Below are 24,615 nucleotides of genomic sequence, written 5' to 3'. Positions count from 1 at the left end.
ACAGTCCCCTGAGGAAAAAAAATGAAGCTTTGAAACTGTAAAATGTCTATAGACTATTAAACCGCTAAAATACACCTCTCCTCCCTGTAAGGCTAGTTCGAGATCTCCGGGCTGCCAATGCCACCACGATTGCCCCCTATATACACTGCCTCAGTCTTCTGCCATCCACAGCTTGCTGGTATACCTCCCTGGACCCAAAGAATGTCTTCTGCCTTTGCTTGGCTCCTGTGAGCCAGCCTCACTTTGCTTTTAAATGTAAAGACTCCAGTTTTGGATTCAAAGGTCAACTGACCTGGACCCAACTTCCTAGAGGTTCTGACGGCTGACCTCACTAGTTTTCCAGCATAAACTATCATTGCACTTCTGAGTAATGAGCCAAACTGCCTGCTGGGAAGACACAGAAGTTTTGCTACAGTATCTGGCAGAAAGAATCTGGATCCTTAAGTTCACAAAAACAATGATGCTTACTCAGACTGTCAGCTCCTGGGAGCGCACAGTGGACTACCTGTACAAATATTTGGATCCAGTTTTTAATCGCTATCTCTCCTCTTTGCCTTCATGCTCTAAAAGCCACTGTCCTTTTAATCAGGAAAGCTGACAAGCTCACCTTAGACCAAGACCTAATTGTCCAGGGGCCACATGCTGTACTAGAACACCTGAATGACTATGACCACTCAGTCTTGCCATGTATCTGCCCATCAAGTTGGGCCCAACAGACTATGACCTAAAAAATGGACCCTTTGACAGACGCAGAGTACACTCTGTTTATGGACAGAAGCAGATCTGTTAGGACAGGCTACATATGTTGTACTCACCTTGGACAAAGTTATTTTGGCCAAAGCTCTTGTGCTACTGCTTCCTGTCGCTGTTTGGAAACTTCTCACCAGTGACACCAAACTTGCAACCCTACACCCCCTCCAAAGATTTGACTGACTGAAACACCAAGCCCAGCGTTCAAAACTGCTACTCCCAGAGGATCAGAGCCAGACCTGCCCCGACCATTTGTTCTGCAAGCTGAAGCTGTAGCACTGGTACCTGTACTCTGCAGCCAGCTCAGGCTCCATCATCTGTGTCACTGGCTCTGACCTAATGCAATATAGTGGACATTCCCCACTTAAAGATATATAGATAGATTACACAGAAATAAAACATAACCCTACGGTTAAAGCTTGTACCCAGTTAAAAGGTCAGCTATACCTCTAGGAACTCCTATATACACATATTAACTATCTCTGCAAGTTTCAGAAATCCAGCTTTAGGCCCAACATTCCAGAGTCGGAAGAGTCCATCCAGACGATTGCTAATAATTTACCTGGACAGCTCCTCCAGGGCTCACTGAAGTGATGGTGCGCTCAAAGGCCTGTCCTGGTCACTCTGGACACTAACCAGTTCATGCATGGCTGAAGCCTGAGGACAGCATTCAGGGGGAGGACAGGATTGCTCCACACCTATTTCCCCTTGATTTTTGTGCCTTTTGGGGCTGCTGACCCTAGTTCTTGCTTTCCTGCCCCTCCCCAGCTCCAGGTTTTGTCTTAAATGCTATGGATGGTCACCCCAAAAGAATGGCACAATCAAGCACTTGATCAAGGTTTGATGAGCATCCAAGGCACAGTGGACACTCTCCTAGATTAGATTAACTTACTCACTACCTTGCAGAGCAATGTTACAGAACAGACAGGCTTCAATTATGTCTCTTCCTAAAGACAACTTAGGGAAAACTGTAATAAGACAATCTAGGGGACCTCGGCTAGGGCCCACCTTAGGATCACTGACAACCCTAATGTTAACACTTCTGGTTGGGTCTTGTCTCAGAAGATCACGTGTAATATGCCCAGCAAAGATAGCAGAAAATGCCAGCCCCTCCCCAGTACCTCTCAGTTTGTAGCTGCCCAGGTAATAGCTCCAGTTCTAGCTCCTGTTACTTTTGTTCCTTTGAAATGACTGGTCACTGGGATGCATGTTGTAAGAGCCAATCCCTGATTGACAAGCCATTCTGCCTCTGTGCTTCCTGCTTGCTTATCCCACATAAACCCTAGACCACCAGAGATCAGTGCCTGATACTTTGGGAGTGATTCCACTCAGTGCCCATCGACATAAAACAAATCTGCCTCCAAATCCTGAGTGTCATTTCGGTGTTTCTGCTTGCAGTCACTGCTCTGATTTGAACATCATTTCCAAAACTCACTTTGAAATTTAATCGCCATTGCGGCGGTACTAAGAGGTGGAACCCTGAAGAGGTGACCAAGTCATGGGAACACAGGGCTCATGAATGAATTAAGCCTGCTATTTGTTGAGTGTGGGTGGTTAGACAGGGGTGAGGGGGTGTGTGAGGTGGTGGGCTGTCCGCTCCATTTCCTCCCTTTCTCTTGGTTGTACCCTGTCCATGTGATGACACAAGAAGGTCCTCATCGGATGCAGCCCCAGATCTTGCGTTTGTCTGCCAAATAAAACACTGTCGTTTTAATTTACCTAGCTTGTGGTCTTCTGTGATAGCAGCAGGAGACAGAACAAAGCTGGCATATTTTTACGGAGCTACCCAGTTCCTACTCCCCTGTTCTCTATGAAGTCTCATTAAAATCTAAACCTCCAGATCACCCAAATCAATTCCTGCTGAGGGCTCTGAAGAACCACTGCATGTGCTTACAGCAGGGTTTTCCATAACAGACTTCTCAGGTTTTCCTGTCCACAGTATTTCTGGGAGTTGCCACCTTTTTCTTGCTTAGGTGATGGGCTAACGAGTTAGTCAAGTATGTAAGTCTTCTCCTTTACAGAGTTTGTCTTTAGAGAGGTACCTAGAAAGGCTTGGCCCAAACCAAGATTATTACTCATGCTTATTTTTATGGTTTTCTTTATGTTTAGTATTTAAGTCACTTAGAATATGGTAAATCTAAGAAATTCAAAACTTTACATATTGGCAGTAAAGCTATCCAAACAGAACAAAATATAGCTATAATCTAACTCTATCAATCACTTTTTATGACAGTGAGTTCTAGGTTTATGTAACTGCTATTTACCCACAACTTTGTAGCCCAGCGCTCTTTACCATGCCTGACTGCTGCTCAGGCCAGCCCAGCACTCATGCTCTGATAAATTCGAACCCCACATAACCACATCAAAGACCACCCAGTACCCTGCAGCACCAGGAGACTTCTGCACACTGAGATGTACCAGCCCCTTAGTTTGCATAGAGAAGAAGGAAAGGAGTCACAGCCAATGGTCTGTCTACTAGTAAAAAACATGAATACAACCTGCAAAGAACTACCAAGTCCTGGGTTTGGAGAGTAACAGGAGAAATGCTCAAACCCACACCCGGTTAGACCTACCTGCCTCTGGGGCCACCTGAGGCAGCTTCCTGAATGGCCAGAGGCCTCCCTGCCAACTTCACTGGTGATCCAAGGAGCTCCTTCCCTAGGCCTGAGGGTTCAGTCCTGTTCTGAACTTCCCTGGAGAGGGGCTGGTGCAGTTTACCAGGATGGAGCCAGTATGGCCAGGACCTGGGCAACAGGAGACAGTGGCTGCCCACCCCAATCTGCCCCACTAAGTCACTCCTCCTGTCTCTGGGCCTTAGTTTCCCAATCTGCATAGTAAGGAGATAGGATTTGACACGGTCTCAAGTTAAAAAAAAAAAAAGAATTAGAACCCAAGCATTCTGACTCCCAGGGTCAGTGTCTTTAACAGCAACAATAACGCCACGGTTGTGCTTACTGCTTTATCAAAGTCTAAACCAGGCACTTTACACATTATCCTATTCAGTTCTCATTAGCTTCCTGTAAAGTTCATATTGTCGCACTAATTTTATATTTATTAAATTCAACAAATACTTACTGTGCCAGCTGTAGAAACTAAGTAATTTACTTGAGTTCTTATAGTAAAAGCTGGCTCAGAATTCAAATCTGGCTGTGCCTGATTCACATATTCACTCTGTCCATCTGTCCATCCACCTGTCTGTCCATTTTCCTCCTCCTCCCACTCTCTATCCAAGCATCCATGCATCCTTCGCCCTACCCAGCCACAGGAATACTCAGCTTTGCAGTCTTGGCCATCTAAGAACTGCCTATCCCTGCAGGCACTCTTTTTCTTCGTCTATGTACTAGAAAATTCCCCATCTCCACACAAACATTTCCACTTACCCCCAACTTACTTTTGCTTTCCCAGCCTCTGGGTATCTCCATAAACCTTTATTATGCCAGCTGATCGACAGCCCCGCATCCCAGGACAACTTATCAGAGAGTTCACAGCAGGCAGTCCTTACCAAGTTTCCAACCTGCAGCATTTCCTCGAACTCGGTTGTCATGTTGTAATGCTCCAGCGCCATGAAGAGCGTGTTGAGCACAATGCACATGGTGATGGTGAGATCGGCGAATGGGTCCATGACCACAAACTTCACTTTCTGCTTGATGGATATCCACAGTGGGCAGCACTCCCAGATCAGGTAGCGCTTGGCAAAGCGGATCCAGCAAGGGGGACACTTGCGGTGAGACTCCTCCAGCTCTGAGGGGACACAGTGAGTAGTTCGCTGGAGTCATGGATAGCTGGCGGGATTCCTGGGGTACAGACAGGAAGGCTACACGACGGCAAGACTGAATTGGGCAGAGAAGGCTAAGGCAACAGGCAGCTTGTATGCTTACTCAGGCAATGGAGGAGAAGAGGGCCAGAGGGGCAGGGAAGCAGGAGGAATGCTCGGAAAACTGGGGCACAAGATAGATTAGGAAAATGCAGACTCAGTTCCATGCAGACGTGGGGCTACTTGGTGGGGAAGACACAATCATGGGAGGGAAAGTTCACCTATGAGAACACCCAGAACAGAGCAGGAAGGAATACACGAGGACGTGTGGGACACAGGGAGACAGGAGGGTGGGGTGTGCCCAGACAGCTGCATATCTTGTGTACCCCTGGGACAGGAGGGAACAAGATGGGGGTGCCCAGTGTGGGCTACCTAAAGTGGGACAGGCTGGGAGGGGTATGAGATGCCTGGGGATAGGACAAGGCAGGCAGGAATGCTTGGGGTGGAGGGTCCAGGCAGACACGGGTATACTGGGGAGAGCAGGGGTGAGGTGCGGAAGAGCCTGAGGTGGGCCAGGGAACATGTGGAGGTGCTGGGGGAAACAGATGCAGGAATGCCCAGGAAAATACCAGCTGAACCCGATGGAAAGATCTCCAAGGACAGCAGAGGCTAGAGCAGTGATATCCATGGTAGTCAAGGCACAAACAGAACGCCCCTGTGGGTTGGACGTGGCGTGCCTAGAGCATGGGAGGGGAGTGTTGGAGAGCAGAGGCACTGACCTTCCAGCACGCTGGTGAGGACACTGACGGCGCTGAGTGCCCGCTGCCGTGCTCCCGGCTCCTCAAAGCCATCTGCACATGGAGCCTGGGGGGTCAGCATCTGGGGCCCACCTGGCTCCTCCGAAGGCGTGGTCTAGGTGCAACCAGGAGATATGCATCAGCCTGGTCCTGCTGGGCCCGGGGTGGCCACCCAGGCTCGGATGGGAAGGTCACAGGGGGCCGGGGGGGTCTCGATGGGACACTGGAAGCTGGGCTGAGAGAAGCTAGCCCAAGTCTCTCCCCCATAACAGCCCCCGTCCCTTCTGCTAATCGTCACCACCTTCAGTTTTCTCTTCCTTGTCACCCCGCCTCACTGGCGGTGACTCTTGTGTGTGGCCAGGAAAGTACCTACATCACACAGACTCTTTGTGCTCAGGTGTTGTAGTATATATCAGTACGTGCATAAATGACCCTGGAGTACACACACACACACACACACACACACACACACACAAAGAAGCTGAGAAAAAAAAATCTCACATGCTCTAAGATGACACTAACAGAAGCATAACGCACCACATTTAGATGTGGCTGGGGGAAGGCCATGACTTTCGTGGAAGTGGTTTGGCTGTATCTACCAAGAAAATTTTAAATTGGCCCTGTAATTCCTAGTCTAGAATCTACTTCATAAATAATTATACACAGGCACCAAAAATATACTTAAATGAGCACTGTTCCTAATACCATCAAAACAAAACCAGCAATCAATAGGAAGAATATTAAAATCAATTATAGATTCAACTTGACTCTGCACTGATACAGCCAATAATGAGCACGGCGTGGGTTCACGTGTGCTCCCATGGGACCATCTCAAGACAAACAGATGGAGATGCAAGACCAAGATCTGGGAGATAAATACTGAATTGTTAATGTAGATACATCTAGGGGCCTGGGGTTGGGGAGAGGGAAAAGTGGACAGAGGTCCCCTGTTCACTTACATACTTGTACACGGTGGGTTTGTTCCCAGGGTGCTCCTATCATTTTTGTAAATACCAGGACTCTCTGCAAAGCAGAGATGTGGCTTGGAGGGACACAAAGGCAGTGGCAGCAGGCCTACGTGGCCACGGCCCACATGGCTGAGCAGGATGCAGGACATTCAGTGTGCAGTGGTTTGTGCTGTGGTCTGGGTCTGAAACGCCCCCCAAGGGCCTCATGCTAAGGGTTGGTCACCAACATGTCGTGCATTTGGAAGGCACTGCAGCCTTTAGGAGGTAGGCCTGGCTGAGGGAGTAGGTCACTGGGGCCGTGTCCTGAAGCATACACCAGGACCCCTCAGCCCTTCTCTCTCTCTCTACAGCAGGCTGAGCAGTACTTCCTTTCTTTCTTCCTTTTTTTCTGCTATGGGTGGAGGAGCGTTCCCTGCATCATGACAGCAGACTTGCTCTGGCCAAGGGAATGGAAGTGGGCAAGATGCACAGATGCCTGACACATGTGAGTGCTACCTGCCTTGCCTGTGTGCACTAGGAACCCTCTGTGGAAAGATCTTCCTTTCAACCGGGCCTCAGAACAAACCCAAGTGGAGCAGCCCTGGCCTAACCCACAGTGTAGTGCAGGCCCAGCCACAGGCAGCCTGCAGCAGAGCTGCCCAGCTGAGGCCAGCCTTGATCTGCCAATCAGACATCCTGCAGATAAGGAGCATATGAACTAAGGCTTACAGTTAGCCACTGACTCGTGTGATGGTTTGTTACATAGCATTGCTGTGGCAATAACTGACTGATGCACCATCCTAATGCAAACCATCATCTCTTTCCTAAACCACTGCAACCGCCTCCTAACTGGCCCCTTCTTGTCTCTGTATTCTCTACATAGCAGGAAGGAATTTCCTTAAAAAGCAAATAAGATAATGTCACTTTTTATTCACCATCTCTTCTTCCTCGCTGCTCCCCAATTTACTCAAAGTACATCCCAAGTTTTCTGTACCCACAGGGTTTACCTAGTACAAGCACGGCTCTCCAAACTCTGTTCCTGCTTCTCCCTTCTGTACCACTTCAGCCCTGAGCCGAGGCCGGTCCGCAGGCCCTCTCACCCCATTCCCCCTCTGTCCAGAACACTGTTCCGCCATGTATGTGTGGCTGGCTCCCTAAAATCGCCAGTCTATTTTATCATCTTTTGGGAAGGCCTTTCCTGAGCGTGCTGACAGCCCTCACCCTCAGTCCTCCCCAGCATGACCCTGCTGTGACTTGAACGTATTTATCAGTCCACTGCCTGTCTCCATGACTCCCATGCAAACTCCACGCAGGCGGGGCCTGGCCTGTTGTGCTCACTGCTGTCTGTAGCTCAGGTCAGAGGACCAGCGCTGTCCCTAGCATGTTAGACAAGCAGGGGGCAGGAAGAGAAAGTCTTTCGTGCAGAGGGAGGAAGACAATGGCTGTTCAGGGTGTTTCCCTGACTTCTACCTGGCCCTCTGGGCGTGGCACTGTGTGAAGCTGGGGGACAAAGGACCTCTGCAGCCATTCTCCCTAAAGTGGACACTTTGCAGGTGGACTTGCTGCTCATCTAGCCCTTCCTGCCCTGTGGGGGGACCAGGTACCCTCTGTGAGCTGTCGGGGACACTGCTGCTGGCTCTCATGGAGGTGGGCAAGTCCTTCCCAGGGCCTACAGCCTGCTAATTTCCCTGACTTTTCAAATGTCTCCATCGTGGTTGATAATTCCTTTGACTTTGCAAATGACCCGGTCTTGGCCTGCTAATCCCTGTAAGGTTATGAATGGACCCCACAGAAGTGAGAAGAGCTGAAGTCAGAGTCCCGGCTAATGAAGTGTGTGGACTTGCATGTCTCTCGCCATGTGCAGCTCAATCAGATGAGTTCCTGCCTAATGAGATTAGGAAATTCTATTAGCGCTCCTGGCTGCTGACCTGCTCCCCAGGCAGCAGCTCCAGAGCAGACCCACTTGGCTCAGTATTCCTGGAAGCCAGACAGCCACCCTGCAGGTGACACATGTGCCCTCCACAGCGACAGCGTGAGGTTCTCCCTTCTTGCCCTGCCCTGGAGGATGAGACGGCAACTGACAGCCTGCAACACGCTGGTAACTGCAAATCTGTCCTCAGTAACACCAACGGTAGCTCAGAACTTGAACACGAGGTATATCCTGACCTAGCATCCGACTGTCTTAACTCACCTGGTCCTTCTCACTACCTGCTGATACATCACTTCTCTTCCACTTTATAGATGAGGAAACTGAGGCCCAAGGAGGTCAGGTAAGCTTTACAGAGCCCCATAGCTACAGGGAGCTGGTGGGGGCACCGAGGCTGTGTGCAGGCTCTGCCAGCCTAACCAAGCCTCCCACCCTCGTGTGCAGCTCCTCCTGGGGGCGCTGTTCTGCCACTGTTCTCTGCGGGGTGTCGTTGGTCTGCACCGGTCTACTGAAGGATTAAAGCTCTGGTTGACCTTGTGGGGCTGAGGCAGTCCCACGCTAGGGCTTTTCTGATAGGACCTCTTTCCCCTGCACTCTCTGTATCAGCCACACTGACCTCATGGCTCAGAAATCCAGGCCATGCTGGGCATGGTGGCACAAGCCTAGAATCCCAGCATTCAGGAGGCTGAGGCAGGGCAACTGAGAGCGTGAGGCCAGCCTGGGCTGTCATAGTGAGGCCCTGTCTCAAAATATCAAACCGAACCGAACCAAACTGAACTAAGCCCGAAGCTAGCATGCTTCTGCTTTTGCACCTGCTGTTCTCTATGCCTGGAGTGAGCTCCCTGACAGACAGTGATGGCTGTCCCTAGGCTGTTTTAACAGCCCTGACATATAATGTACATCAGCAGTACCTCACCCAGGGAGGTCGGCCACCCGTGGCATAGTCCCTTCGTTTCAGAAAGCAGCCCGGCTCCTATGTACCCTCCATCTTTATTCGTGTTTCTGTAATGAGTGGCGATTCCTTCTCCTTTTCTTGGTCCCTCTCCAATGGCACTTACTACCTGGGCGGACACTGAGTCTCGGTGGGTGAAGAGTGGGGCTGCTTCTAAGTTGATGAGTAGTTGTTCTGAGTCCTTCACATCCCCTCGCTGCCCTGGCACCTTCTGCCAGGCCCCCTGGGCTGCTGCCCAGAAACCTGCATAGCACAGGGACTTGGGGACACTAGCTGTTGTTTCCATGGTGCCTCGGGACCTGGGCCTCTGCAGCCAGGAACCTGTAGCCACCACCCTGTTTATGCCCAGCACACACCTCATACACCTTTCCATGCACATGTGTTTTTGCTGCTTTCTGTCTCTCCGCTCCATTAGCAGGGAAGCACCAGGAGGCTGAGGTTGGCGGTGCAGCACACAATAGGTGCTCAATTATCTGGCGAGTATTTCCAGTCCTAGCACTGACCACAAGGTAGGGAGTCCAGATCTGCCCTGGTACCTGCACTGTGGGGCTGGCTCACCGTGTCTGGGGGGCGCTCCAACATCATGGGGCGGAGGAGGCGGCTCCCTGGGGACATGGCCTCAGTGTCGCCGGCCCCCAGCAAGGAGACTACCCCGTTGCAGTCCACAGTGCTGTTTCTTTTGCTGTTGAAGACATGGCTAGGAGCGGAGGCCACAGGACTGGGCTGTCCTTGGGCACTAGGCCGGTGCAGGGGCCAGGGCACCAGTAGTGATGTGCGGTGGCTCTCACTGTCCCCTGCTGTGCTGTTCTCATCATCTGCAAAGTCAGTCTCTGAGCCCAGGTCTCGACGGCGAAAGGTAAAAATGCTCCCCCGGCTGGAGCGTGGCTTCACCGAAGTCCTGCTGAGGCTGCGGTGATTCTGCGGGCACAGGGAGGGGTGGCATGATCAAGTGCATTCGGGCCCAGCTCAGCCTCTTGGAGCACCGTGGGCTTCTCTGCCAGTCATGCAGGAACCAAGTGGGCAGAGCCAGCGGTGTCTGGGGAGGGGGTCCTCCATCTTCTCAAATCTCAAAGCCTCTGGGCTTTGGCCCTTAAGTTATCTGGGCCCTGAGGCTGGGCTGGGGAGGGGAAGACAACAGCCCCTGATATCATAGACAGGTTTGGCCTAAGCAGAGCCTGGCGTACGCAGTCAGTCCCTGGACTCAATGGGCATGTCACTGGGGTCCTGGGATGTCTGGGCTAGCTCAGGTTGGGCATGTCATGACGCCCAAACTTGGGAACAGGAGGCCTGCAAGGGGCTCAAGGATGCCTGTATCTGGGAGCAAACTTTGGGCTCTGACTGTACCAGGGGCCTGGCACTATGGGCTGTGTATGCCAGCCCACCCTGAGAAAGCCAAGACACGCCTGGGGATTACCATTGCCCTGGGACCATCTTCCGAGTCGGACTTGGGAAACCGTTCATCTCCACACTCCTCTGTTCCTGAAGACATTCGTTTTCTCCTCTTGCTCCTTCTCTCGTGGTTGGTTACTGGGGCCAGAGGGGACATCTCCAGGGAGCTGCGGGACACCGTATCCACACCCCTGATGGTGAGGGCCTGGAAAACGGTGCAGGAAGAGACGTCCAGTCATAGAGAGATTAGGCAAGCCAGGTCACTCCCGGTGGTCTGGTTTACCCATCGGTAAGTGGACTTGCACATAACCCAAAACAAGGGCATTATGAAGATATTCTTAGAATCCTGTTTTGCAAAAGATCAAGATTAGTGGGGCAGGGGGAGCGGCTAAGATGGGCAGGCTTTGCAAGAGAGGAGTGTGTGACAGACACGGTGTTGATGAGCAGGGGAAGCAGCAGCACTAACAGCTCGGCTGGGTAGAAGGTACCGGGGCAGGTGGCGTGGAGCGGTGATAAGAACCAACAGATGCCTACAGTCCAACTTCTAATTTCGAGCTCTGTAATAGCCTCCCGTTCCCACCGTGCCAGCGGCTGTGGGTGGCCAGGGCAGCTCTGCCAGCATCTCTTCCGTGAGCTGGCTCTGGTCTCTAACTACCGTGCCAGAAGGGATTCCTTGACCAAGATAAACTATCCATGGACACATGGTGTCTCTTATCTTGCATATGCTCACAAGGACAACCTTCACCCAGGAATTATCACCTTCAGCCAGCATGTGACATTTTTACCCGCCTGGCATCATTCTCTCCTGGAAGACATGAGGTCTGCAGGCAACAGCTTTACTGGGAGTACACCACAGTCAGGGGCTCACCTGAGCTCAGCTTACCCTTACTTTTACCAACAGGGACCTTAATGACAGGCACCATCTTTAGCCAGCAGGTTCTAAATTTTTACCCAGCAGACGTGATATTCATAGAAAACACCTTTATCAAAGGACAGCATCTTTACCCAGCATGCACCATTCACTGGCTTTACCCAAAGTGCACCACACCCCTATGCAGCCCGGTCAGATGAGAAGACTGGCTTGACGGCTGCTTGTCTGTGCTGTTCACCTACCTCATGCTCTTTCTTGAGCATCTCCATAGCTTCCTGGAAGCGCTTCTCCTTCTCCTCAGTCTCTGCAATTGTGGCTTGGTTTTGTTCCTCATAGGCCATGGCGACCACAGCCAGGATCAGGTTGACCAGGTAGAAGGAGCCCAGGAAAATGACGAGCATGAAAAATATCATGTAGATCTTCCCTGCGGACCTCAGAGTCTGGAGGAGCAAGCAGGCACAGGTCAGCTTCCCTGGGTTCCTACGGGCTATAGCATTTCCAAGTCACCAGTGTGGCCATGCCAGAGCCAAGGCCTGGCCGGGGGTGCAGAACAGTGGGTATGGCTCATAGAGAGAGGGCTGTAACCTATGGAGGACAATGGTCCACATGCAGGGCATGGTGTCCCACCTCGAAGGAGGCAGATGTCCCACTGAGGGGAGCACGTGCTGCCCACAGTGGAGCATACTGTATCCTGTGGAGGGAGGAGCGTCCTGCTCACAGAACAGAGACCTTCCTGTATGAAAGGGTGGGTTCGTCCCTGCCATAGCTCCCCCCCCCCGGGGGGGTGCTGGGGCTACTTCTGACAAGTCACCGTGCCTGGCACCCCTCTGCTGGCCTGGGCACCCACACACCTGCTGGTAGAGGCGCTCCCAGCAGTCCTGTGTCATCAGGCGGAAGAGCGCCAGGAAGGCCCAGGCAAAGGAATCGAAGCTGGTGTAGCCGTGGTCAGGGTTGTCGCCCGCCTTTAGGCACCGGTAGCCCTCAGGACACGTCCTGTGGGCAGACACTCATGCTCCAACCCATGCTGTGAGGCTGGAGTGGGACCCCGCTGAGCCTGGCTTTTTCTCCCTGGGCAGCGCTGGCACAGGCCCGATGGCTGGCCCTTCCTCCAGGATGGAGAGTGTCTTCTGCGCTACCCCCGAGACACTATCTTCCTTTCTCTCCCTATTTGGAGCTCCAAGGCTTGTACCCTGCTCCTTCCAGAACACACTCAGCTGCTGCCTGGGTCATTTCACCCCACAAGAGGAAGTGCCCAGGCCCGGCCCAGGCTCCTTCCTCTGCCTGTGCACCCATGGGGAGCTGTGGGGATGTAGGTGGAGGGCAATCCTGTCGGGACAGGCTGGGCTTGGTGGCATCTGGAAGAGTGCCCATCTGACACCCCCACAGAAAGCTGTGTGTCGGAGAGGCAGAGCTGCTGCTTGTGGAACTGGAGGTGTGTGTGCGGGGGTGCCTGACAAGTCGAGGATGTGGCCGAGGGGCCTCTGTCCCTTCCGATGCTCTAAGAACCTCCAGTCAACCTCTTAAGCGATGGGCTCTGAAACTTCATCCCCAGACCTGTGAAAATAGAGCTCTGCTCCACCTTTCACCCTTGAGTGAGCCCTCACCCCTCTGCTCCACAGCCCACAGTGCCATCACCCTGCACAGAGCTCCGGAAAGCACACGTGGAGATCAGGCAGGCTGCAGGTCCTATTCTGCTGGTCTTGAGAAGAGTCTAGCTGTTGGCATAGGGGCAAAAGGCTGGTGTGGAAGGGTGCAGCCCTGGGAGATGCCAGCACACATGGGCCTGTCCCAGCCTCTCTTGGGGATCTCCTGGCCCTTCCTGTCAGTCCATCTCTGACAAACCACTGTGTCTGCTGTGGGTTGAGGGAGCTTCCAGGGTGCCAGCAGGGAGAAAGACAGGGAGTGGGGTGGTCCTCAGTGTCCCCGGGGCTGGCCATAAAGAGAAAGTACAGTCAGCTGAGAAAGCATCGGGGAAGGCTGGCAGCAGTGCCCCTGGTGGTAGGTGCCACCTACCCGGCATCCGAGCTGTTCCCGCACAGCAGCACGTCAGAGGTGCCGTTCTTGAGCAGGTAATTAACTGCAAGAGAAACAGAGGATTCTTCTGAGACGTGCATGCGCCCCTCGGGGGTTCCCAGCCCACATCCAGGGCTTTGGTGAGGACAGGCTTTGTGGGTGGCTGCTCTCCTCTTCGGCCCCTGCCCTAACCCCCACCTTCTGCTTGGGCAGGTCCTGGCCACTCTGGCTGCTTCCCTGGGCTTCATCTACTCCTCCACAGCCACGCTGCTGCCTGTGTCCCTCATGTTCTCAGAACGCCCAGGAAGCCCTCAGCTGTTCCCACAGGAAGCTTTCACACCCTGCCCTGAGCCACTCAGGAGGGTGAGCCAAGGCCAAGAGAAAAGTCCAGCCAGGAGGCAAGGGTCTGGGCAGAGTGCTGGCTCAGCTGCTGAGTCACTGCATGGCCTTGGCGGCCTCCTGCCCAGCTCCAGACTCACTTCTATTACACAGAACGATACAGGAGACGCCTGCCACAATCACCATGGCAACACTGCTCTGTTCAGATGGGGCCAGGGCTGGACCGGGGGTACCTGCTCTGTCCTTTCCTCTCTGGGGTTGCTGCCAGTCTTGTCACTCACCATCACCTGCCTTTGTCTTAGCAGTAGTTCTCAAACTGTGGCCCTTCAATGGGCAGCGGCAGCAGCAGCAGCAGCAGTGACAGTTAGAAATACAGCTTCCTGAGGGACAGTTAGACCAACAGACACAGGAACTAGGCTTGGCCTTAGCAGTCTGTCTCAGAGCCCTCCAGGTGGCTTTGGAGCCACTGCTACAAGCCACAGTGGGATCACAAGTTCATTCAGTGATCTTCTGCCTGCCTGTTTTTCAGAGCAGAGTACAAGCGTACAAGAGAGGCCTGACTTCGGAATGGTCCTCTGGGGTCTTGGGGCCAGGCCCTCAGCCTTGCCCCCGTGTCTACCTTCGATCTAGGTGAATGGTGCTAATCACGAGAGGTGCCGGGCACCAGCCGGAGGAATGGAGGTGTGGGCCGTGCAGTGACAGGCGGGCCCACATGCTGTACATGCTGGTGTGTCCAGCCTTCTCACAGGACTCTGGGGCACACATCTATGGAACTAGCATCCTGGCAAGAGCGCTGACGTCAACCAGGAAACCACCATGCCAAGCGGGGGGCTCCATTCTGCAGCCTCCCCAGAGACCCCAGGGCCATGTCACACCATCTCCCTGAGCAGATGCTCCTCTATGGTGGCCTGGTTTCACTTCTGGCTGGTTCTGCCTCTGAACGCTGCCCGGCCATCCTTCCTGTCCTCCAAACGTGGCATCTCTACCTGGCCCCAAGGCCCACTCTACTCAGACACCTGACACACAGATGTGGACTGAATAGGGGCAGCCCGGGGGGCCAGTCCAGCCCTGATGGTCTCACAGAGCCCTCCCCAGCTACAACTGAGTCGGCACCTGGGTCTCTGAGGTAGAGGTCCAGTGACTTCCAGACCAGGCCCTCAGCCTCCACGGAGCCATTGGTGTCATTGAGCGCTGTGAAGTTGCGCACGCATTTGTGCCTCAGGTTACCCATGAAGAGCTGCAGGCCGATGAGCGCAAAGACACTGAGGCAGAAGACAGTGAGGACCATCACGTCAGCCAGCTTCTTCACAGACTGGATCAGGGCCCCCACGATGGTCTTCAGGCCTGGCAAAGGCAAGATCGGGCATGGGGTCACCCATGGGCTCCCAGGTACACGCTCCCATGGTCACCTAAGGTCACCACTGGGTCGCCCTGGGGTCCTGCGCTGAGCTGGGTGCAACCTCAAGGGCAACCACGAGACAGGGCTGCAGAGATGGAGGCTTCTTTGGCCGTCCAGTCCTCTTTCCTCAGCTGATGAGCTTGTCCTGATGCCCTACGGAGAAGTCCAGCCTGGCTGTGCATTTCTGAAGGGTCTGGTTCTCTTTACCTACCACCAGCCAAATACAGAACGGGTATAGAAAGTGCTGTTTTCTTGAGGAAATGCTCAAAGATGTTCCCATCGGGCTGGTCTCGGCTTTCTAATGTAGCCTATGGGAAAGGAGAGCTAGGCTCAGGCCCACTCCAGGTCGGTGTAGGGGCTTCAGACGTGATTCTGCCGTGGGCAGTGATCAGCTCTTCCTGGCAGCAGGCCCTCCTAGAGGGAACTGAGGGGCCCAGGGTCTAGGTTTGGGCTGGGGCTGTGTGCTGGTGACCCGAGGGGGCAGTGGCAGAGCTGAGGTGGCTGATGTCTTAAGAGCCTGCTCTAGCTTGGGCCTGGGGCGGGGAAGGTGTTGACCTGCACTGCTTCTCCCATATTCGCTCTGTCCTCCCATTCTCCAAAGCTGAGGCTGTGAGCAGTTAGTTGTGTAGCCCAGCTCCCTGCAGAAGCCAGCACCCCACAGCAAGGTGACAAAAAGCACATGTGGACACATCCAGTGTGACTCTTAGCTGCTGGCCGAGGACAAGTGCGAGCACAGCATCCAATCAGCAGGAAGGAGGGGCTCCTCTGCCAGAAGCCGGCTTCACCCCATCTCCCAAGCGGCCAGATCTGATTACACTCTGTCCATCATTGTCCAGCCAGTTAATGTGTTAGGAGCACCTGTGGCTACTGTGCTGACAGTGCAGAAACCAGAGGCCAGCGATGGGCAGAGCCGGGACCAGGAGCAGACAGGCTCCTTGCCACGTCACGACCACCACTGCTGCCCAGGGCTCAGACACTCAGCACTTGTGGAAATCGTCCTGGCATATGTTGGCAACTGCTGGGGTCCTGGGAGAGCCTGCCAGGTGTTTGGGAACAGAGGAGTGGTTGGTCACAGGGTGATTTACTGTAGTGCAGAACCTCTGGGGCCCCCGAAGTACACGTCAGGGTTGCTTCCCAGCCTATTTCTTATGAGGCACAGAATATGCCTTTTCGTAACTTGTGATCAGTGTGTCCATCTCCTGGGGTGGAGGGTGCCTGAGAGCCTGTCCCTGGGACTCTGGAGGACACACTGTGAGGCTTCTGGATAAGGCCAGTTGACACCTGTGCAAGGGCAATAGCTTCAGGGAGCGGCTGAAGGCTGACTATCCTCTGGCCCTCTCGGCAGGGGTCTGGGCCACTCGTGAGGGGATCTGGGGAGAAGTGACCTCTGTGCAAGAACTGTGGTGGGTTCAGAGGCCAGGAGGCTCACTCTGAGGCTGAGTCTGGGGGCTCTACTTAGAAAAGAATTAACCTAATCATGAAAAGGTTGTATTTCTCGTGGAAGCTCAGAGCAGGATTTGTGATTCCCCAAAAGTGGTGACAGCCAAGTGCAGAGCATAGTCTTGGCTTCCCAAATCAGGAGCAGATGAATCATTTGGTTCTGCAAACCTTCCTCTGGCCCTGACACCTCTCTAAAACCTGTCTCTAGCCCCCTTATTAACTGAAGTGTGGCTAGTTTCTAGAAGGAGCCTGTGGGCACTATCCCTCCAGAGCAAGTTCCTCAGAATAGGGGACCTTGAGCTTTGGATCACTTTAGTCTGGGGAGACTGACTGAAGCTGTGTGGAAAGTGTGCTGGTGGCTCTCGGCTTCAGGCTCAGCACCTCATACACAGGGCTCTGAGGTCTTCGTGAGTCTTTCGAGAGTTTCCTGGATAGATGAGTGGAGTGCAGCCACATGGACTCAGAAGACTGCACAGGTGCAGCTGCCAACATCTGTCAAGGAGGATTTCTGCCTGAATCTACCATGCACAGTTCGCTAAACCTCTACCGCACCATGCAGCGAGGGCTGTTAGACGCCAAGGCCCAATGATGCCTGTCCACAGAGCACACTCCATTCTGAAGAAGGAGACTGAATTTCCATAGTACCCACCTCACCCACGGGACACAGGCTGGCATGGGGCACTCAGTCATTAAAGACTGTGCTGGAGTTTTGGTTTTTTTGAATCTGAATGTGTGGGATGCCCTCAACTATGGTCTTTTTAACTTTCTTGACCAAGGGATGTCACTGCAGGTTAAAGCAATACACGTCCAAACTTAAGTATGCAAGCAGCTGTATTCAGCTGCAAAAGAAATTCACTATTTGGGGGAGAATTTGGGTATAGTGCAGGCCCTTTCACGGGTGCTCTGTGCTCGCTGGTGTCTGAGAGTGGGTGTGGCTGGGTGGGCAGCCCAAGGCACATTCTAAGGATCTGGGCGGCAGAAACACCCACCACTCGAAGCTCTGCAAAAGGTATTCTGGTGACAGGCACATTTAGTGGGCTTCCTGGGGGTCGCCTTGGTTCCCAGGTGGCTGGAAAGGCCCAGGCGTGTCCCTCCAGCCTTGGCGTTTAACCTGGTTTTCACCTGAAATCACTGATATAGTTTTCAGGGCCCGGAGGACTCGGAAGGTGCGTAAGGCTGAGACATTGCCCAGGTCCACAAATTCAGTTGTGTATCTGTAACAAGGGAAATTTACACACGAGACAATGACAAGACGCCAATAAGAGACACAAGGTCGGGGGGAGGGGGGAGACAGAGAGAGAGTCACTTGTAGCTGAGATCTGAGAGGCAAACCTGGACATCTTACCTGGGATAACTGAAATAGTTTTTAGAGCTCTCAGGACTCTGAAAGTTCGAAGAGCCGACAAATTGCCTAGCTTTATATTTTCTGATACATACCTGCAGAATCAAACCACAGTTATTGGGAATTACAAAGCAGAACCTCAGCCTGCCCTCCCCGCCAGCCCTCTCCCTTCTCCCTGACCGCAGTGGGCTGTGGAATGCCTGGAGCCTTCCTGGGGCTTCCTTCCTGATCACGCTCCTGCTGACGTGGGACCTCAGCACGGCCGTCTTAAGGACACTCACACAGCAAACTTCTGGGTGTCTCTTCCTGTGACCATCCCATGAGCAACCAGAGCTAGCAGGCCACTACTCTGCCACCTCCTCCAGGTCTGTGAGACACAAAGCCACGCGACAAGGTCTGAAGCTTGGGACAAATCAGAGCAAAGATGGGGACTCGGTTGAAAGCAAGTTGTTTTGTGGTGCTGGTTTTGCTCTGCCTCTTCTATGGTTCCTTTTCTAGTTGGCCACGTGGGCTCAGGAGATGGCCCAGGTACAGCTGTCAACATCTGTCACGGAGGATTTCTTTCTGAGGCTCCCTGGGGAACCTGAAGCCCTAGCTAAGCCCACCATAATAGCCCATTCATTCCTTCCAATCATAAATCTCTCTGAACAGGAGGGTCAGGAGACCCGGAAGTCACAAGCTGGACGCAGCATGAATAGTCATTGGAAAAAACACACAGTCCTCAAGGTACAAGAATTTGAAGATGGGTAGGAGGGGTCCCTCATATCTGTTCCTCAACTACTTATAGGCACTGCCAACCCGAGGGAAAGGGGCAGATAAGGGTCCTCTGCCCCAGAGCCTACAGACTCGCCCTTGGGTCCTGGTGTCCTCAGGGGACACAGTGACCTCGGAGGTAAGCAGCCCTTTTTAGGGTCTGTCCCACACAAGTCTGAGTCAGGGCTAAGTGGTTGTGGGGCTCCCACCTAGAACCCGGGTGTTCATTCCTCCCGTCTTCACAGGCATAGGAGGCATTGGTCTCTGAGGGCCAGGGACCTGGCCACACAGAGTATGAGGTCACGCAGTAGACAGGCCACATGCCCACAAGGATGTGTGAGAGGTGGATGGATGCTATGTGACCGAGGCCACTGGGGCAGTGGCTAATGACCTGTGATATTTAACTAAAGACCTCGAGTCCATGGTGTCTGACATTTAACTGAAGGTATCCAATGTTAACAAAGAAGACAAACTCAGGATGTCTGCTGCTGAACTGAGGGTGTCTGACTCAGGTGTCCGGGTGACGAAAGGCTGCGAAGTCAGGCCTGAGGAGCCGGGCAAGTGTCAAGAGTAGGCAGACAGGACAGCCACACCCACTTGCCAAGTAGTCTAGACCTCCAGACCCCTCTGCTCTGTTCGGAGCTTCTGCATTTTGATCTGGGCTATCAAGGGACTCAGGATCCCAGGGCGAGCAGGTCTGGTCTGGTCCAGCTGTGACACCAATGATCTCTTCCGTGTGAAGGCCCATCTACTCCCAGGGCCCTGCATGGCCCTGCTCCCTTCCTCCTCACAGCTTACAGGGATGGGCAGAAGGCAGAGACGCCCCAGCTGCACCAGACCCTTTCTGAGCTGTGGTTTTCATCCTACTCCCTGGACTCAATTCAGCTTGCGAAATCACAGTGAGAGGAAGTCATTTACCTCTCTTGTCCTGGCCCGTATGTACCTGTTAATTTGACACAGGCGCCTTCTCGACTTTGAGAGCAACTTCATCTGCCTCGGTAGCTTGAAGCCACAGGCCTCAGCCCTACATTCCTGCCTCGACAGGGAGTTGCCTCGGGGCTGCAAGGGAGAGCTGGGATGCTGCCGTGCTGGGAGCCATGAAGCCAGGGTTCCAGCGCCTCAGAGGACTGGGTCTTTCCCTGGCTGCTGGTCTAGAAGTGTGGCCTGGGACAACACCCTCCCTCAGGACAGTGGATTTAAGCCTGTCTTTTCTGATTGCAGGGACTGAGTGTAGCACCCTGCTGGTCAGAGAAGGAAGCATCTTTGCTTTTCTTCTGCCTCTTACGTATCTGTCTGTCCCCTTGGCCTGTCCTTGCCTGCCCCACCTTCAGGGTTCTCTGCACTTACTACCTGCTTCCTCAGCAGATCATGTGGGCTCAGACAAGCCAGGATCTCCAGGTGACAAAGTTTGGCTAGTGACAGAGTAGGGAGGATTGTGTCTGAGCTCTTGGCAGGCCTGGAGCAGGAGCAAGTGGCTGGGAACAGGGATGGGGCTGGTGCTTGTGTTTGTATGGAGAGCAACTGGAGCTTAGAAGAGCTTCTCAGAGGAAGGCCTGGGGTTGGGTCTGAGACTATCACATCAGGGACAGGTTAGGGTGCTGGCTGTTTCACTCGGCCTAGGACTTGTCATCTGGCTGTGCCTCTGGTCAGGACCGTCACCAACCCAGGGGCTTCTCTTGGTGGCCCTGAATGTGATAGGACAGAAGTGATGCTCTGTATGGCACAGGGCCAGCTCTTCCAAGCCAGCCCAGGCAAGAAGCTGGCCAGAGGAAGGCAGCTGGAGTGGGGCTGGGGACCCTGCCACCGAAGGGGCAGAGCCCAGCAGGTGAGGAGCACATCGCGTCACACTGGCCCAGCACGGGGCAGGGAAGCCTTTCTGGAGGCCAAGGAACCACACAGGAGGCAGGATGCTGGTCATCTTCCTCCTTTACCCTTATCTCTGATGGTGAAGCCCACACTGTTAGCTGCAGCGGTGACTGCCACCCCTCCTCTCGGCCCTTCCTACTTCCCCTCCAGGTTTGGTTTCCATAACAACCCTAGACGGTGGGAGGCTGTGCTAAGTAGCAGGTAATGCCCAGATGAGAGGGGGGCCCCAGGAAGAGCTCTAGGGCTGCAAATTGAGCGTGCAGGCACCAGGGAAGTCCTGCTACAACCTCCAAATCCAAACCTGGCCAGAAATATGGGATTTGGGACGCCTCTCCTATCCAGACCGTGGCTACAAGTTACGTCCCTTGGTTTTAGTTCCAGGATTGCTGCTGATTCATTTTATAATTTTGGCAAGTGGCTGGGACTCTCTGAGCCTCAGTTTCTCCATTTGTATAACGGAGGATAGATGGAGAATTTCACTGAATTGAATTTTTCTGCTATTCAAGACTCTTCTGATCATCCTAGAAGCCCCACATTATTGAGCCCTTTCATTTACAGCACAAGGCATTTTGGAGGCAGTAATTAACTGGCTTTCATAAGGCAGAATCACTGCCAGTTAAAGCGGTAGGGTTGGTCCACCAAACACATGAAAGCTCACATTCCAGAGGTTCACGTAGCCCTGTGGAAAATGATTGTGCTATTTCTGTGAGACAATTGGAAACGTGATGATTATAAGAGCCCCTGAGGTCGTGTTCTGCTTTGTCACGCCTGGCGCAGACACAGAGAGGAGGCAAGCAGAGTTTGGTGAGGAAGGTACACCTGCCTTGTGCTTCTGAGCGGAAGTGGTTCCCTGTGGGATCCTCCCAGAAGACAGAGCTGGAGGATTTGCTAAGGCCTGAGGTCACACAGAGCATCTTCTAGGGGCATGGGCCGAGCCAGACCAAAGCCTGCCTTACGATGATTTCTTTTTCTTACTGCAGTAGCAGGATGGAGAGGCAGGAAAGACTCAGGCAGACGCTGGCCCCTCTCCCGCCGGAGGCCCCTCTGGTTCTGGACCATCCAGCTCTCAGGACCCTGTGGATTATTGCCCTTCCCCAGTTCACAGGACACCCCTGAGCTGAAGCCCCTCCTGGCAACCATACTCTACTGCCAGATCAGTGTAATCTGCAGCCCAGCGTGTCCCCCTCAAACATCAGACAGCTCTCCCATACTGCTGTCACTGATGACCTCGCTTCTCATCTCACAGAGAAAATAGGCGCAATCAGAGGAGAAATTCCTTCTTCTCTTGCCATCAACTCTACCAATCTACTCCCATCTCCATGGGAAATTCTGTCCTCCCTGAACTGAAGATCAGCTCAGTCCTTGGCACTGGGTCCCATGCCCTTGCAAGGCTTGGACTTACTCCTACACCCACCCCCATTCCTGCTTGTCTACGTCACCTTCTCTGTCACACCATTTCCATCAGCCTGCCTTCCAGTCTTCCTTTGATTCATATTTCCTCCTAGCTATTGGGCCATTTTCAGTCCTGTTTTATGAAACCCCATGGATGTGTACACTTCCAAACCCCCTCCAAGCCTCTCTAATGAAGTGTGTATCCTCCTCCTGCCCAATCAACAATCCCTCGTAACTTTGCCTGCCTCAACCTCTTCCTGGTGCATTTTAGGTCGAGTCATTCCCCAGTTGGCTTTCTGGATACTGATCTCCTAGTTTGCACCACTCTGCCTGTGGTTGGCTGGTTCCCCCCAGTCTCCTTTGTTCAGCCCTGCTCTTCTTCCCTCACCTTGAAATGTTGGGGTGTCCTTGGTCATATGTAGTCCTACGTGATGTCACCTGGCCTCCTGGTTCTAGACACCATGTGTGTTCCCACGGCTTCTGGTTGTACTTCCACCTCGGACACCTTTCCTGAACTCCAGACTGGCACGTCCAGTGGCCCTCTCAGTGTCTCACCCTGGACACTTTCAAGCCCAGCACATTCCAAAGCAGACTTTCATTCCCTTCCACCCTTAGCCAGTATCTTTCTCTAGTTCTCTATTTCCTCAAATGCTAACACATCCACTCAGCTGCTACCCGCAAAATACACCTAGATTTGAACCAGGTCTCCCCTTTTCCACTTGGACCCAGGTTCTAGCCACTATCCTCTCCCCTGGCTATCGAAATAGCCTCCTGCAATAGCATGATCTGTTTCTCATCCTCCCACTTTGTGACTTCACCCACTAACCTTCTTTCCCTGTTCACTCAGCTCCGCTGGTCTACATCTACAGACTACACTAGCTTTCGGGAAAGTGCTATTATGTCCCTGTGCCTCAGTTTCCCTGTAAAATGGAAGATGAGTCATCCCACTAACAGCACGCCTAGAACCAGGTTCTGATGCAGTTTCCAACCACCAGGCTAGTCTGCCGGTGCCACTGGCAGAGACCAGCTTCCCTTATTTGTCCTCTCTCCCCACAGCATGGCTGTATTTAGGACCACTCACATCTGGAATTCAATAAAGACTGCAGTGAGCAAGTGGATACATCAATTCTAAGAACCTCAGAAAGTGAGACTGAGCCCCTCCCCAGGACTGGTGCATGACAGGCCCACCCCAGTCACCAGAGCCCAGCTTTGATCTCTGCCACACAGGGTCATGCACCTCCTCAACACAACCTCTCCACAAGAGGGCCCTTGGACAGGAAGTGAGGCCTTCCTTGGCTGGGCGGATGCAAGCCTGGTCACAGTCACTGTTCAGTGGCCTTCTTGTGCACCCCTGGCACCACATTTTTGGCAGTAAAATGGGGTGACCATCTGCTGGATTGGGTGGAGGACAGGGTGTCTTAAGATGTGCCAGATATAGAGCTTCTGAATGATGAAAGCAGATGCTCAGACCCAAGGAGCGCCTCTCCAGGCTCCTCTACTTCAATGTCATTCCCAATCACCCTGGATTCCAGGTCACTGTCCCCAGGAGGCCAGGGATGTAGGGCTGTTGTACTGGCTTCTCTTGACAGGAAGAGCACAAGAGGCTTAAGTAGAATCTTAATGACATCCCTTAAGCACAGGGCTGCCGGATGAACCAGGGGGCCTGACCACTGGTGGCCACCTGCACTATGTGGACCTGCTTCTTCCTACCAGGGCCTCCACTTGGTCCTCCTTCAGCCACAGCAGCAGGGCAGGTGCTCCACAGCCTTGATGCAGATCTTAGGTGACTACAGCAGGAAATCCCAGAGTCTGGGACTGGGGTGCAAGCCCCACAGTGTGGCCTGGCATGGCACAGCCTTGCACAGCATGATGCAGCAAGCAAAATACTTACGCCATGATGATCACACTGAAGTCTAGCCAGTTCCATGGGTCCCGGAGGAAGGTGAATGCATGCAGGCAGAAGCCTCGAGCCAGAATCTTGACCAGAGATTCGAAGGTGTAAATGGCAGTGAAGGTGTACCTGGGAAGAGAGGCCAGTGAGGTAGGCAGGGAGGCTGAAGCCCACGGGCTAGGCTTACCTGGCTCTCTAGTGGTGCAAGGCCCCCAGCTCCCCACACCAAGGGGCTATCACACCAGCTCTCAGAGTGGCCCACAGTCGAGCTGGAGCTGGGAACTGCAGCTCTCTCCCAAGCATCTATCTGCTCAACAGTCGATTCTCTCACTTGCTTTATTGTGCACCTGCCACGTGTCCAGTAAACTCTTCATGTTCTCTCAGTGGTCTAGGTCAGAAGACTCCTACCTATCTCTTTCGCCAGCCTGGGGTCCTTGTGCACAGGTACGTGGTGACCACTGGGTCTGAACCACGGGGCCCCACAGAGAGGCAGAGTCCCTGCTCCTCACCCAGGCACACGGTACTCAAGGCTGACTTGGAGACTACAGCTCCTTTAGCTGCCTATGGCTGCTGTAGCCTGCGGGGCTGCTGTTCTAATGCACAAGGCTGAGTGGAGCTGTTCTGCTGGGAGCAGCCCAAGGAATCAAAAATGCCTGGATGCTGGGACTGGCTGACAGGGCCAGAAGGAAGAGGACCACATCCCAGTCTCGCAACAGCCAGACAGAGCCCCGTTCACACACCACCAGCCTTGTGTGAGTATGGGGGGTGACCTGGAAGATTACTTTTGTATAAA

General features: G+C 53.3%; 1 protein-coding gene across 7 annotated transcripts in view; it reads right to left on the bottom strand.

Annotated features, from left to right (window-relative positions):
• The window catches only part of Scn5a (sodium voltage-gated channel alpha subunit 5), a 96,225-nt gene that overhangs the window by 48,591 nt on the left and 23,019 nt on the right, over window positions 1-24,615 (bottom strand). For 4 of the 7 annotated variants that reach the window (XM_063225165.1, XM_063225168.1, XM_063225170.1 and 1 more), the window contains exons 5-14: window positions 23,823-23,951; window positions 17,701-17,792; window positions 14,853-15,083; window positions 13,401-13,464; window positions 12,239-12,380; window positions 11,630-11,827; window positions 10,542-10,721; window positions 9,686-10,045; window positions 5,284-5,416; window positions 4,253-4,491 (exon numbers count right to left, since the gene is read on the bottom strand). In XM_063225165.1, coding sequence (XP_063081235.1) covers window positions 4,253-4,491; window positions 5,284-5,416; window positions 9,686-10,045; window positions 10,542-10,721; window positions 11,630-11,827; window positions 12,239-12,380; window positions 13,401-13,464; window positions 14,853-15,083; window positions 17,701-17,792; window positions 23,823-23,951 — 1,768 coding nt within the window. Of the gene's footprint in view, window positions 1-4,252; window positions 4,492-5,283; window positions 5,417-9,685; window positions 10,046-10,541; window positions 10,722-11,629; window positions 11,828-12,238; window positions 12,381-13,400; window positions 13,465-14,852; window positions 15,084-17,700; window positions 17,793-17,923; window positions 18,016-23,822; window positions 23,952-24,615 lie in introns of all 7 variants that reach the window. The other 3 variants (XM_063225166.1, XM_063225169.1, XM_063225171.1) reach the window with 1 other exon arrangement.

This window comes from Cavia porcellus, unplaced genomic scaffold (genome assembly GCF_034190915.1).
Source record: "Cavia porcellus strain 051 isolate PalLab524CR breed Dunkin Hartley unplaced genomic scaffold, mCavPor4.1 scaffold_15, whole genome shotgun sequence".
Lineage (NCBI taxonomy): Eukaryota > Metazoa > Chordata > Mammalia > Rodentia > Caviidae > Cavia > Cavia porcellus.
This window is presented reverse-complemented; position numbering and strand designations above follow the sequence as displayed.